Raw genomic sequence first — 13249 nt, 5'->3', positions numbered from 1 at the left:
CATTTCGGAAAGATCGTAATAAATACTTGACGATTTGATTTCGTTAAGTTGCCTCGTGTTTTGCTACTAGTGGAGCAATTGCCCTTTGACTCCGTCTATGGACCAGGCGAAAATCTGGGGTCGAAGTCTGTGTGTGTGTGATGTGGAGTGTAAGTTCGGAGTAAAATGTTCGCATTTAACAGCAGGGGACTAGCATTGCAGGTAGCTTCCGTTTTAGTATACTTTCATACATTTAATACGATGCCCGACCATATATTGAAAAGGCTTGTCTGCCGTTTAACAGCTGTGTTTACCAGGTGATATAGTTACTACAGCCCTTCTACATTCTTCAACACCCCTCTTCGTTCCTGCTCTCAACAATTTTGCGCCTCCCGCATCTTTGTGGCTATCGGAGTGTACCGTTTATCAAACGGTCACTCCCACTTTGTCAAGTAAAAGCGCAGCCAAATATCACGAGGTACTTCTGTTGGAAATGATTCCATACGCTACGCTGATGTGCCATTATATAATCCTAAATTTATTTACATCGCCACAGACATTAATCCTGAAATTGGGATTTCACTAGTAGAAAAATTTGCTCGATCTATATTTCCGTAAGGAATGCGAAATGCTGTTACTTGTATGTTCCCAAACAACTGTAGTACGGCACATTTTAAATTATTTACTTAAACAAATTTATCACTCACTGTAGTGGTGGGTGTTGTTAAGACACTGGACTCGTTTTCGGGAAATATGGGATTAAAATCCTCCTCATAGCCACCTGGAATAAGTGTCACCAAATCACTTCCCATAATTCTAGGACAGTGGTGGGCCATGGCTGCTTACCTACTCCACACTTGTCATTTTTGGTCATGAATGGCATATTAAATACTAGTCTTCAGAATTCTTCATATTTCCAGTCATCTATTATAGCAGCAGACAGAAAAGTAATAGATACCAGACTGTGTAGGTCTACTGTACAATGTGCAAATATACGAATGAAGAGATGTAGGTCTCCATTATGAATATGGCTTTTTAACTAAGTGTCTGGTATTGACTCAGACAACTGCATGTACTTGTATTAACAGAACATAGCAACAGTTATCAAACTCCATATTCATTAAACTGTATTGACATTCCAAAGAGGTAAGATAAATTTCCAAATTTTCTGTTTAATACATTATTTTTATTAATATCATATGTTACATACAGTGCAGCACTTCCACTTGACTGTTGTTTTGGGTGCCCAACATCACAAGTGGTTAATATCTCAGAAGTCTGAAAGTGATACACATCCAATTCCCTGAATGTAACAGTTCCTTGCTTGGGGAGGAGAGAGGGATAGTTTGGGGATGGTTTAAAGGACGGGTAGGTCACTAAGACGATAGTGTAGGATGAAGGGGGAACCATTTGCAGTGAGGATAGGGACAGATTTTACTATATAAAGTCGGAAAGATCAATAATACGCAACTTAAACAGAAACATGATGGACGCTGTAATCCCCTTCTTGTCATTTCCATAGGGATTCTGTGCACAAAATCAGATTAATTACAGGATGCCCAGAGGCATTTAAACAGTTGTTCTTACTGTGCTATGTATGTAAATGAAATGTGAAGAAGCCCTAATAACGGGCACATTCGAAAGTACCCACTGCCTTGTATTTTAGTGGTTTGCAATGTATTGCTGGAGAAGTAGAAGTAAAAGGGTCTAACACACTTTTCTGGGGCACATTGAAATTAGTTCTATGAGTGTTGATGGCTAACTGTCGAAGATTGTATGCTGTATCCATCTTAACTTGAAATGATAAATTGTTACACATTTCATTTGACACCTGATATGATCTTACTGTCACTAATAAGCATTGGTGTGTTAATCAAATGCCTTGTGAAAGTCTACTTTCTCTGATTTGTGGCTTGCATGATGTCTTCTGAGAAAAGTGTGAGTTCAGTTTTGCATGACTATTGCCTTTGGAATCCATGATGGTTTAATTTGTTCTGTTACAGAGACCTTTTTATACATGAGCTCTTAAAATGTTCTAATGCTTTGCAACAGATGAATGTTTAGGATAATGAGCCTTAGTTTTGTGAATCTCTACTGCAGCCCTTATTGTCGAGGATGCGATGTTTGCTTTTTAAACAAATCTTCACAATGGGCCTGATTACTGTTACTATTGTCTTCTTCTGTTAGTTGAAAATAGTGTTCATATTTTGTGTATTTGTTACCCAGGGAACACATCAGTCAGTAAGAACTGAGTGTGCATACCAATAGTATGTAACTAAAAAGCTATGACTGTTGCACGTGCGCCTCCCCCCCCACCCAGACACCCAGAGGTCATAACGTGCAATCACCCTGTTTGCAACATTTGTGTCCTCGGTCTTCAAATTACGGATTGCACAAGATTTTCATTTACTAGTTGAACATTACTAAAAGAGAAAGATTAAAATACGAATGAACAATTTATTTCTTTATGATCACAACCCTGTATTTGGTTATATGTTCTGTTTTGGGTTAAAGTGCAATTAAAGTGTCTGCAGCTTTCCCATTGCATGCTGCTGCTGCTAGCAGTTTATTAACCTCGGCCGTAGCCATTTGGGTGATAGTATAATGTAGCCACTGAGAATCACTAAGTTGTATAATCCTGGTCGTCACAAATATTTCACTGTTTTTTGTGAATATATCAAAATTTCTAATGTGGTGGTTAGGGTTCAACTTATTAGCTTACCTTTAAAAAAGTTATTTAGAAATCTTAGGAAATGATGAGTGAGCAATGAGATTGGTTGCCCATATCCAGCTCGTAATTTGCCACGTTCATTTCCCAACCATTCCTAATGCGAACTGTTACCAGCACACAGTGGAAAATCCATGAACACTGATAAGTGCTCTTTTACCCAAATTTGTACAGGAAAACTGTAAAATGACACAATATATTGCGCCCTGAATTGAAAGTTAACAATTTGTAACATAATGTAATATTTAAAACTTTCATTAAAGGGTATGCCCTATATTATATAGTATTTCATGTTAAAATTTACTTGATAATGTTACTTTAATTAAATTATATATTATACCAAATGAATTGCCTTTTTAAAGGAAAGCAATGTGGGTAGACTAACGCTGAAATTTAATGCTTCTTTTTGTGTCTTTATAATAATGTTTAATACTGTAAGTTGTCTGCTTCAGAAGTGTGGACAGCAAGCACATGTATATTTCTATAGTAAGTGTGTTATACTGCAATTTGTTATTCCTTTCCTTGCTTGCAGCTTTCAAATCATCTGAAGAGGCTACAGAGCACTTTGGTGCTAGCTGAGCACAACAATGAAAAGTTGATACCAATAACACAGAATGCCATAAGTGCAGCGAAAAAGATTGGTGGAGATATTTCAGTTCTTGTAGCTGGAACAAAATGTGCCCCGGTTAGTATACGAAATAGATTTTTATGCAAATGAATAACATAACTTGGTTACAAAGGTGTATACTTTGTTTGTGTTGCCCATGTAGTGTAAGTTTTGCGGAGTCAATAATTTGTCAACAGACTGTGACATGTACTTCTATTTAGAAGCTGTATCTGCCTGTTTAGTTGGCTGGTAACATGCTCGCCTGCCACGCAAGCATGCCCGGGTTAGATTCTTGGCCGGGTTGGAGATTTTCTCCGCTCGGGGACTGCGTGTTGTGTTGTCCTCATCATCCTTTCACCCTCATCACTGGCGCGCAAGTTGCTCAATGTGGCATCGACTGAAATAAGACTGGCAGTTGGCGTTCGAACTCCCCGGATGGGGCCTCCCAGCCAACAATGCCATACACTCGTTTCATTTCATTTAGAAGCAGTTAAAGTTGTAACTTTGATAAATTTAATTTTGAATAAAAGTATGTAAGTAATCACTGCCACTATCATAAGTTACACAAGAATAAATTTAGGTAATTTAGCTACTTCCTTTTTATCACGTTAATTTACAGGAACTTGAAAAATGTTTAGTGTTAAAACTGAGCAACGTGAACGTCTTGGTACCATGATCCTGTAAATGTCATTTTTGGCTCATGTGTTCTAAAGTTCCCCAAATTAAAGAATACGTATGACCCTCATGTCACAAATGTTTGTGAAAAATTGTTATATGAAAATACTGGAACATATGAAAAAAGTTTAAAATATCTTTTCCCAAATTCTGGATAAAAGCTGTCATTGATGCATAATTTTGAAATTCTGCACATTTTCACAGATTAGTGTTGCTGGAAAGCTGTGTTAACAGTTTGTAACCTTGTAACTTTTTTACATACAAATAAATTTGAGTCAACTTTGTGTCAGTGGAAGATAAAAGAATCAGTTATATTATAAATTTTTTTAAATGCTGGAATTGTACATACAGATCTGTAATGAAAGTCATTTCTAAAGATTTTTTGTAAATTTCAGGATTTTTTTCTCACCAAAATCACAGGATTCACCATCTTAATTTTGTTTCGCGTAATACTAGCAATCATACTTATCAACATTAAAAAAATCGCAATTGTATTTTTAAACAGAAAGAACATAAATGAAACTATATTTGTTCTATTTTTACTCTTAGCTAATGTCAACAAATGATCTTCAATTCATATTAAATAGATCTATAACATTTTAAAAAGTGTTCATCCTCTTAACAAGATATCAGTGGAAAATACTGTCTGATGCTAAAGTATGTGTGTGACGGTGACTTGCGCTTGCACTAAGAGAGTGCAAAGCTATTAAAATATGATCATAAGGGAGCCACCAAACTTTGGCATGAAGTGGCCATGAATAAACTGTGCTCATTAATTTTACTTTTGCTTTTCTTCACTGATCTCCAAAATTTTTGCACGCCACCATTGATTATCATAGGTGGCTGCGACAAACATTTCTTCCTTGATAGTGACATATGAGGCCTTGCTTGATGGATGTGTATGAAGTTAGATGATGATGATGACGATGATGATGATGATGATGATGATGATGATGATGAAACACACATTATCTACAATCTGCTGTCATTCAGTGGTTTGAAGAAATGATTACATCTGATCCCAGTAATGGTAGAACCAATTTCATATTGTTTTTGTAACACATTTGTGAATTTTATATCCTCTGTTACAATGTAAAATTTTGTATTTCCTGTGACGAATATAAACAGATCTTTGGACGTGAAATGAAATTGTCATGTGGATTCTGTAAATTTGTTCTTGTAACTAAATGTTTGAGTCCCACCATCTCTTGTGTGCATTTTTGCTATGACTAGAGGCAAAATTCCATTATGGTGCTGTCCCAAGATGTTGTTTGTGATGGCACAAATTTGCAGGGTTGTTGAAGATTTTATATTGTGCCTAACTGCCATCACATAAGTAAATAACATGTTTGATGTGTGTTACTTGTTACAGTATTCAGGTGAGCGCAGTTTCATGGGCATCTATGCAAGACAATGATGTTGACTTAACGTAGCCCTTTGTTTTATAGTACTTGACAGAAGGATAAAGTACTGCATTGCAGTGTGTGAGACACTGCTTTAACAATAAACAGCCACATTAAATTGAGAATGAACTCAAAAACTCGTATTATGGTTCTGTGTCAGCTGTAAAATATTTAAGAGCAAATGAAAATTTGTGCCGGTACAAATTTTTATTTGAGTGTTACAGCTGATGTAGACCTGTTTGGTTTTCTGTAAAATTCACTATAACAATGCATGAAGTATCAGGGAGTGTTTCCATGCTTGATTTTGATTCACAATTTGGAGGTTTCAGTATTTAATGACATTGTGTAAAGTTTCTCATATTTAATTTTTTCATCTTAAGACGAGGTACTAAAGTTAGATTATTTTCATACTGCAAACAGTTTTTGTAAAAGTTCAGTATATGGTTTGTTGATGTGTACAGTGTGAATCATAAGTTTTACACTTTGCTGGTAAGTGCATACACATACTTTAGGTATGGCATGGTTGTTTACAGTAGTCCATTCTTTTGGGTGGAATTCACCGTTTTATTGGAATGTTCTTTTTTTTTTTTTCTTTTAAATATAAGTACCCACCTTTCAGATTATGCGAAATGAGCCTTTTTGTCTTACATACTGTTTTGCCAGTCCCTGAAGACACATGTAAACAATTTTTTTACTTGCAGAAATTCAGTGTATGTCGTCATAATAGTGAAAAGTCTGAACAAGTGTTTCCACATCATTTTATTCTGTTTCCCACTTTCTAGTTTCCGTTTTGAACAAATACCACATTATTTTTGTTATACCCTAGACTTCTTTATCATGTACTCTGTAGTGTTACAAAAATCTTTAGACTTTTCTTTTCTCCATCAAGTTAGTGTTAATCATTTAGCACTGCCATGTTGTTCACACATTTTCCACTGGAACAGGTAGCTCTTCGGATGCTGTTTGCTGGAATTTTAATGCTAAGATAAAAGCCATGGATTGAGTGCATTTTGGGCACTTGTCTTGCATTCTTTAGTTAATTTTTAATGGTGAAGAAATTTGAATTAATTCACAACTTTCATAAGTCTCTCAAAGACTGTAGATCAGTCTGCTGTATATTCTGCATCATCAACTTCACATTCATCCATCCTTGGCAAGCTGTATGTGTAAGAGATAGAATGGGATTATGACATGTTGCCCAAAGCTTTGTACCCGAGATATGTCAGTCATTTGTATTTGCTTGCCATGGGCAAAGAATTCAATTTTAAACATTTCTTAACATCTTTTTTATATTGCTTATTAAAAGGATCACAGAAAATCATTTGTATGTCATCACAAATATTCCAAATTAGAGGCTTTGATGAAAAGAACACACACATTGTCAGTACTCTAATATTGTCAATATTCTAACAGGAACTTGTCAACTTTAATTCTCAACTTCAGTGATTCAGTATAAGCTTCATTCAGACTTGACATGTCTATTAAATCAAATCTTTTTGCTGCTGCTGCTACTTTTCATCTGGTGTGGGGGGGGGGGGGGGGGAATATAGAACATTTGTTTTCCATAATTATTTCTAAATTGAGTGTGTGTATTGTGCAGAAAAGGGATGAGTGATAAAACTTTCTGTGACACTAATCAGTGCAAAGATGTTTTGTGAAGAAACTGTAAAGGGAGGAGTTAATGACGATTTTATGTTATCTGTATTGCTTACATTAAGGAACAAATAAGATTTATATTTGACATAGCAGAAATCTCCCTGTAACATGCTCAGAGTAAGAACAATCATAAAACTGTTGCCAGTTCACAACAGTCACACTTCTGTTACCAACTAATACTGTTTACTTCCGACTAACTTACCAGACAGAAGAGGCACTGAAAGAGCCTGGGAGCCTGGCAAGAATGCCGAAAGCACAAAATAGAGACAGTCCTCCAGTCTCTCTCTCTCTCTCTCTCTCTCTCTCTCTCTCTCTCTCTCTCTCTCTCTCTCTCAGGTGTGTGCATGGTGTGTGGTGTTTGGGAGTGCTGCTAGCAAGAAAGGAAAAAAAAGCTGGGTTCTGATTTGTGTTGAAAAGTCTTGTAATAGGCATTATGTGAATTAATCCGTTAATCCCCAACAACATAAAAAAAAATTTTAAATTTTTCACAAAATTGACCTTCATTTTCACAGCAAGCAATGAATACAAGAATAAATGGGCAAAAAGTAAATAATCAATTGTTTAAAGTTGTTTCACTTTGTAACCACTTGGGGATAAAATTTTCTACCAACCATCAGTTCATGAGATATATCTGAAAGCAGTTTTGCATTTTTCGTAGACACAACCTGTCATCCTGAAACTTCTATGAACTCTTATGCCTAAAACAAATTATAGCCATGAATAACAGAAATGGGCCAAAAAGTAACAAATTTATATCAAAAGCACAAACTGCTCCAGTGGTTTAATTTCAAAACCACTCATAACAGCAACAGCACCAACTCAAATTTACACTACAATAATGTTAGGTATGCTTTCACTGTCAACGATCTCGTCAGTATGGTCACTAAACATCACACACATCAAAATCTCTTACCAACACACAACACAAGCTCCTTGCTGATTGTTGCTTTGAATGCTGTGACTGACTGCTACAATGCACTACATTCATAGAGTACCTCAGTTGCTGTGTCTTGCCACCACATCAGTGGTTTCATATAAAAAGCATTGGTACCTGAAAAGGGTGGTTTCAGACAGAAACCACTGGTACTCAGAGGGTTGAAAACTAAGATGATGCAGCTTGTGATTTTGGTGGAAAAGTTCTTGAAATTTGCAAAAAAAAAAAAAAAAAAAAACTTTCATTACAGCCCAGATGGTAGAGCATTAGCCCACAAAAGGCAAAGACTTCAGGTTGGGGTCCCAGTCTCAGTCCAGTACACTGTTTTAATCTATCAGGAAGATTGAAATCTGTGTACACTCCGTGGCAAAGTGAAAATTCATTCTGGATTCCATTGTAGTCAGTCAGGCACTCCACATATTATTCTTTTCTATAAATAAGTAAAGTGGCCATCAACCTGAATGTCAGTTTGAACACCATGGTGCTTTTCTAGGCATTGTGCTACTGGGAGACAATATACCACTGCCTTTCTATGATGTTTGAACCATTGTATCCAGCCCTTTATAAGTAGATCTACAGTTTAATGTGGATTTCGAAACCCAGCACAACTAGGCATGTTTCTCATAAAAATGGTCCCCAGTGGGGGAAAGAGTTAATAAATGACAGATAAAAGTACGACGACTGGAAGTTGAACCTGTGACCTTTGGATCCGTATTCAGACATTTTACCACTGAGCCATTGTCTTTTCTAGAGTGAAATGAAAAGTTGTGAATGTGTATTATTTCATGGGTAGCTGTCACAAGACATGTACTAATCATGATACCTCAAGAAAGATGTGATACTGATTTAACTGTTGACAAATATTGAAAAAAAAAAAGAGGGTGAATTACAAATTTGTTTTGATAGTATGAAACTATTTTAGTTCTTGTCACTTAACTTTCAGTGCTCTTTTTGACACTAACCTTAAAGTGCAATACGAAATTGATATGAAGGCTAACACAAGGCTTAAAAAGTAAATAAGGTTTGATGTGACATTTTCTTAGATTAATGTTAAAGAAATGTGTTGTTGTTGTTGTTGTTGTTGTTGTTTTTTCAGTCTGGGTTGCAGCTCTCCACACTAGTCTATACTGTAAAACTCTCTTCATCTCTGCATAATTACTGCAGCTTACAGCCATTTGAATGTGCTCACTGTATTCAAGCCTTGCTTTCCCTCTACAATTTTTACATTCTTCCCTTCCATCCCCACACTTCCCTCCATAGCAAAATGACTCTTTCCTGATGTCTCCATGTATGTCCTATCACTCGATCCCTTCTTTTAGCCAGATTGTGCCATAATATTCTTTTATCCTCGTGCTGATACATTGCCTTTTCATTACTTATTCAATCTCCCTTCTAATTTTAAGCATTCTTCTGTAGCAATATATCCCAAAAATCTTATATTCTATTCTTGTGTGAATCTGAATTGTGTATCAATAATCTTCCTTTCTGTACAACGCTACACTTCAAACAAATATATTCAGAAAAAATTTTCTAGCACTGAAATTTATATTCAGTATTAACAGGTTTCTATTTTTCAAAAACACTTTTCTTTGCTATTGCCAGTTGACATTTTATTTAACTCTGTTGGCCATCATCATGCTCATTTTATCACCTCTTTTTTTCAGGATATTATCCATTCCATTCAACTGATCTTTCAAATACTTTGCCATCTAGACAGAATTAAAATGTTATCGGTAAGCCTTAAACTGACATTTCTTCTCCTTGAACTTCGTCAAAATTTCTTCTTGGTTTTCTTTACTATTTGCTCAGTGTACAGATTGAATAACACTGGAGATAGGCTACAGTCCTGTCTCTCATTCTCTTATCAACCACTGCTTCCCGTTTATGTCCTTAGACACACATCTGTTTACTGGTTTCTGTAAAAGTTATAGTTAACCCTTTGGTCCCTGTATTTTATCTATGCTACCTTCAGGATTTCAAAGAGTGTAGCAGTGTACAGTACATTAATTCTTTACAGGTTGCTGCACAGCTTTCAAAAGCATCGGGGGTGTCGAAGATTCTCCTTGCAGAAAATGATGCTTTTCTGGGATTCACCCCAGAAACTCTGACTCCACTTGTGTTGGCAACACAGAAGCAGTTCAACTTTTCACATATTGTAGCTGGTGCTAGTGCTTTTGGCAAGTCTGTCCTTCCTCGCATTGCAGCAAAGCTTAATGTGTCGCCTATTACAGATATCATTGATGTGAAGGCACCAGACACTTTCGTAAGGACAATTTATGCAGGTAAGATCACATATGATTTTGTATCTGTGTGATAAGTTGTGGTTTTGTAACTTTACTTCTGTTCAATTTAAGCTATGGTGCAGTGAAAAAGCTTACTTGTTATATTGCTGAAGTAACTGCACAATACACTGGTAGACAAACTTAGATTTGTGAGCAAGGGTGTTTGATTGTGCTACCTTCTGCCTGAGATGACTGTCTGCTGCGTCTCAGACTTACTTGATGTGACTGGAGAAAATTTGGTTTTTTGGTATCCAGCAAGCAGCTCAATCAAAATTAATGTTTTGTCATTGTATGGCAGAACTCTAACAGCTGAAACAATTAAGTCAAAAAGCTGGCTTGGACAGCAGTTGAGCATCCCAGTTATATTTCTCATTGTGAGACTCAATCCTGAAAACATAATATCAAAAGGTTGAGTGAATAGGTGGTGAGCTCATGAGATTGTATTTACATTATGTTAACAAGCATTGGAAAATGTCTGTTTACTGATTTTAAACAAGCTCACACAGGAAATAACTGCAAATTGTCATGTGTATCGAAGGGGTGGGGGCGCAAGGAGGGAGGGAGGGAGAGACACACACACACACACACACACACACACACACACACACACACACACACACACGGGAACAGGCTTGCATTCTCTCCATATGCCCGCACGGATGTTGGGTATTGCAGTAAGGATTCTACTTTGCAAATGTAATGTAATACTTTAGAAAACAATATAAGCTATTTTATATCACTATCTGACAGGCTATAAACTAAGCCCACCGGTGTGGCTGAGCGGTTCTACGCGCTTCAGTCTGGAACCGCGTGACCGCTACGGTCGCAGGTTCGAATCCTGCCTCGGGCATGGATGTGTGTGATGTCCTTAGGTTAGTTAGGTTTAAGTAGTTCTAAGTTCTAGGGGACCGATGACCTCAGATGTTAAGTCCCATAATGCTCAGAGCCATTTGAACTATTTGATTTTAGCTATAAACTAAAAGTATTTCAAAGCAGATTCTATCACAATTTGAATGAAGTTGAATCCAGCAGAATTAAAAGAAATACCCCCACAAAATTTTCAAGCCAGGAGTGTGCTTTGGAAATGTTGTGTGTATTTGTTTGAGAATGAATCAAGTGTTATTGTGATGATTTGAATGAACCTTGACATACTTGACCATTTTTTAAAACATGTCTCTAATTATTGCTGTAATTTTTTGTTTTAAGGAAATGCTATCCTCACATTGAAGTCAAAGGATCCTGTTAAAGTCGTCACAATTAGGGGAACGAATTTTGAACCAGCACCTCTGGAGGGTGGCAGTGCTTCTACTGAACAAGCTGCTGCAGGAGACTACAAAACTGACCTAGTACAGTTCGTTGGACAAGAATTAAGCAAGAGTGACAGGCCAGAACTCACTAGTGCCAAGGTGGTTGTAAGTGGCGGTAAGTGCATATGTATATTTCTGCATGTAATGCTGTAACTTATTCTGTTAGGTTTCACTCTAGTTTTTAGTTATGTATGATGATCCCATTACCATATTATCTACATGGGCTGTGTAAGACATAAACAATACATTTCTTAGGCCGAGGTATGAAGTCTGGAGACAACTTCAAGCTTCTGTATGATCTTGCTGACAAGCTCAATGCAGCAGTAGGCGCATCTCGAGCTGCTGTTGATGCAGGATTTGTTCCAAATGATCTACAAGTTGGTCAAACAGGAAAAATTGTAGCACCAGTGAGTATATTAATTGATTTATTGAATTTGTAAATCACAGTCTTGATCCCTTTTTCCTAACAGAAAACATTAACTAAAATGTGGTAGAATTAAATGTTTGTTTATACTGGCAAACCATTAAAACATTGATCCCTCTCTGCAATTTGGAACAGCTGCATCTCATAATGGCATGTATTATTTATGTCAGAACTTGACAAGACTGTTTCAATTTACAGAACAAGGGATTTGTGATTTCTGTCGCTCTTCTTCAAGTTTGAGTATATATTCCTGACTCATAGGGTCTTCCATCAGGTTACAGCTGTGGATAAAATAAAATAAAAATAAAAAAAGCGGTAATTTGACTGCAATTAAAGTTAATTCAGTTGTCACAGAGTATCACCAATAGCCACCCATGCTTAGCAGTTTACACAGGGAGTTACAAAGAATGACAGCATTCTACCACTGCTCATTGCTTTGTGTAAAGCACAATATGACTTTTTTTTATAACTAAATTATTATTAAGTTGTACAAATAAGCAATCCGTCCTGTTAAGTCTCCCCATGTAGTCTTGTAATCAGTCAGTTATATTTTTCATTTGTTTAATTCTTGATCAATTTGTTTGTGTTTAAACTAAATGCAGTTTTTAATTCCAGGAGCTGTACATAGCAGTGGGTATATCGGGTGCCATCCAGCATTTAGCAGGTATGAAGGATTCAAAAACAATCGTCGCTATAAATAAGGATCCGGAAGCTCCAATATTCCAAGTGGCTGATTACGGATTAGTTGCTGACCTCTTTAAAGTTGTACCTGAACTTACTTCTAAACTTTGAGTTTGTATTTTTTATATTTAAGCAAGTTTATGTTTATAATCTGAAGCCAAATCACAATATTTCATATTTTTATACGTCATCATTATGTTATTTCATAAACAATGCCTCATAAGACATTGTGGTCCTAAGTATTTTTTTGTTATGAGGAAATGAATGTACCACAAAATTTAATAAATGTCTGCCATGCATTGCTGGTCCTGTTATCGGTGTTTCATTTTATTTAAGTTATATGTCTATAATTACCAAAATATGGCCATAGGCCGATATATTTAGCAATATTTACAAATAAGCTCCTGCATTTTGTGATGTATTTTATGGTATGTAGTACAGCTTCACTTTGCTTTCAAGTTCAGTGTGTGCTAATTTGGGATGGATGTGGGATAAAGTTTTGAATAATAATTCTACAATGCTTTTACTTACTGAACTTAAATTTAGTCTGCTGAATGAACTGATTCATCATGG

General features: G+C 36.3%; 1 protein-coding gene across 1 annotated transcript; it reads left to right on the top strand.

The window, feature by feature from the left end:
• Window positions 1-35: 35 nt before the first annotated feature.
• On the top strand, window positions 36-12990 carry LOC126262590 (electron transfer flavoprotein subunit alpha, mitochondrial). Its single transcript, XM_049959328.1, has 6 exons — window positions 36-201; window positions 3240-3392; window positions 10000-10264; window positions 11471-11686; window positions 11827-11978; window positions 12611-12990. Exons 1-6 carry the CDS (start codon window positions 166-168, stop codon window positions 12785-12787), a joined length of 999 nt encoding a protein of 332 aa, XP_049815285.1. The 5' UTR covers window positions 36-165; the 3' UTR covers window positions 12788-12990.
• Window positions 12991-13249: the final 259 nt, after the last annotated feature.

Source organism: Schistocerca nitens, chromosome 6 (assembly GCF_023898315.1).
Source record: "Schistocerca nitens isolate TAMUIC-IGC-003100 chromosome 6, iqSchNite1.1, whole genome shotgun sequence".
In the NCBI taxonomy this organism is placed as follows: domain Eukaryota; kingdom Metazoa; phylum Arthropoda; class Insecta; order Orthoptera; family Acrididae; genus Schistocerca; species Schistocerca nitens.
The sequence above is the reverse complement of the archived record's forward strand: the minus strand, read 5'-3'. Positions and strand labels throughout refer to the sequence as shown.

Bases quoted from the DNA above. Each gene is read 5' to 3' on its own strand.
- LOC126262590 (XM_049959328.1), top strand. From the start codon at position 166: ATGTTCGCATTTAACAGCAGGGGACTAGCATTGCAG. The intron at 202-3,239 runs GTAGCTTCCGTT...CCTTGCTTGCAG, and splicing joins GCAGGGGACTAGCATTGCAG to CTTTCAAATCATCTGAAGAG. The intron at 11,979-12,610 runs GTGAGTATATTA...TTTTAATTCCAG, and splicing joins CAGGAAAAATTGTAGCACCA to GAGCTGTACATAGCAGTGGG.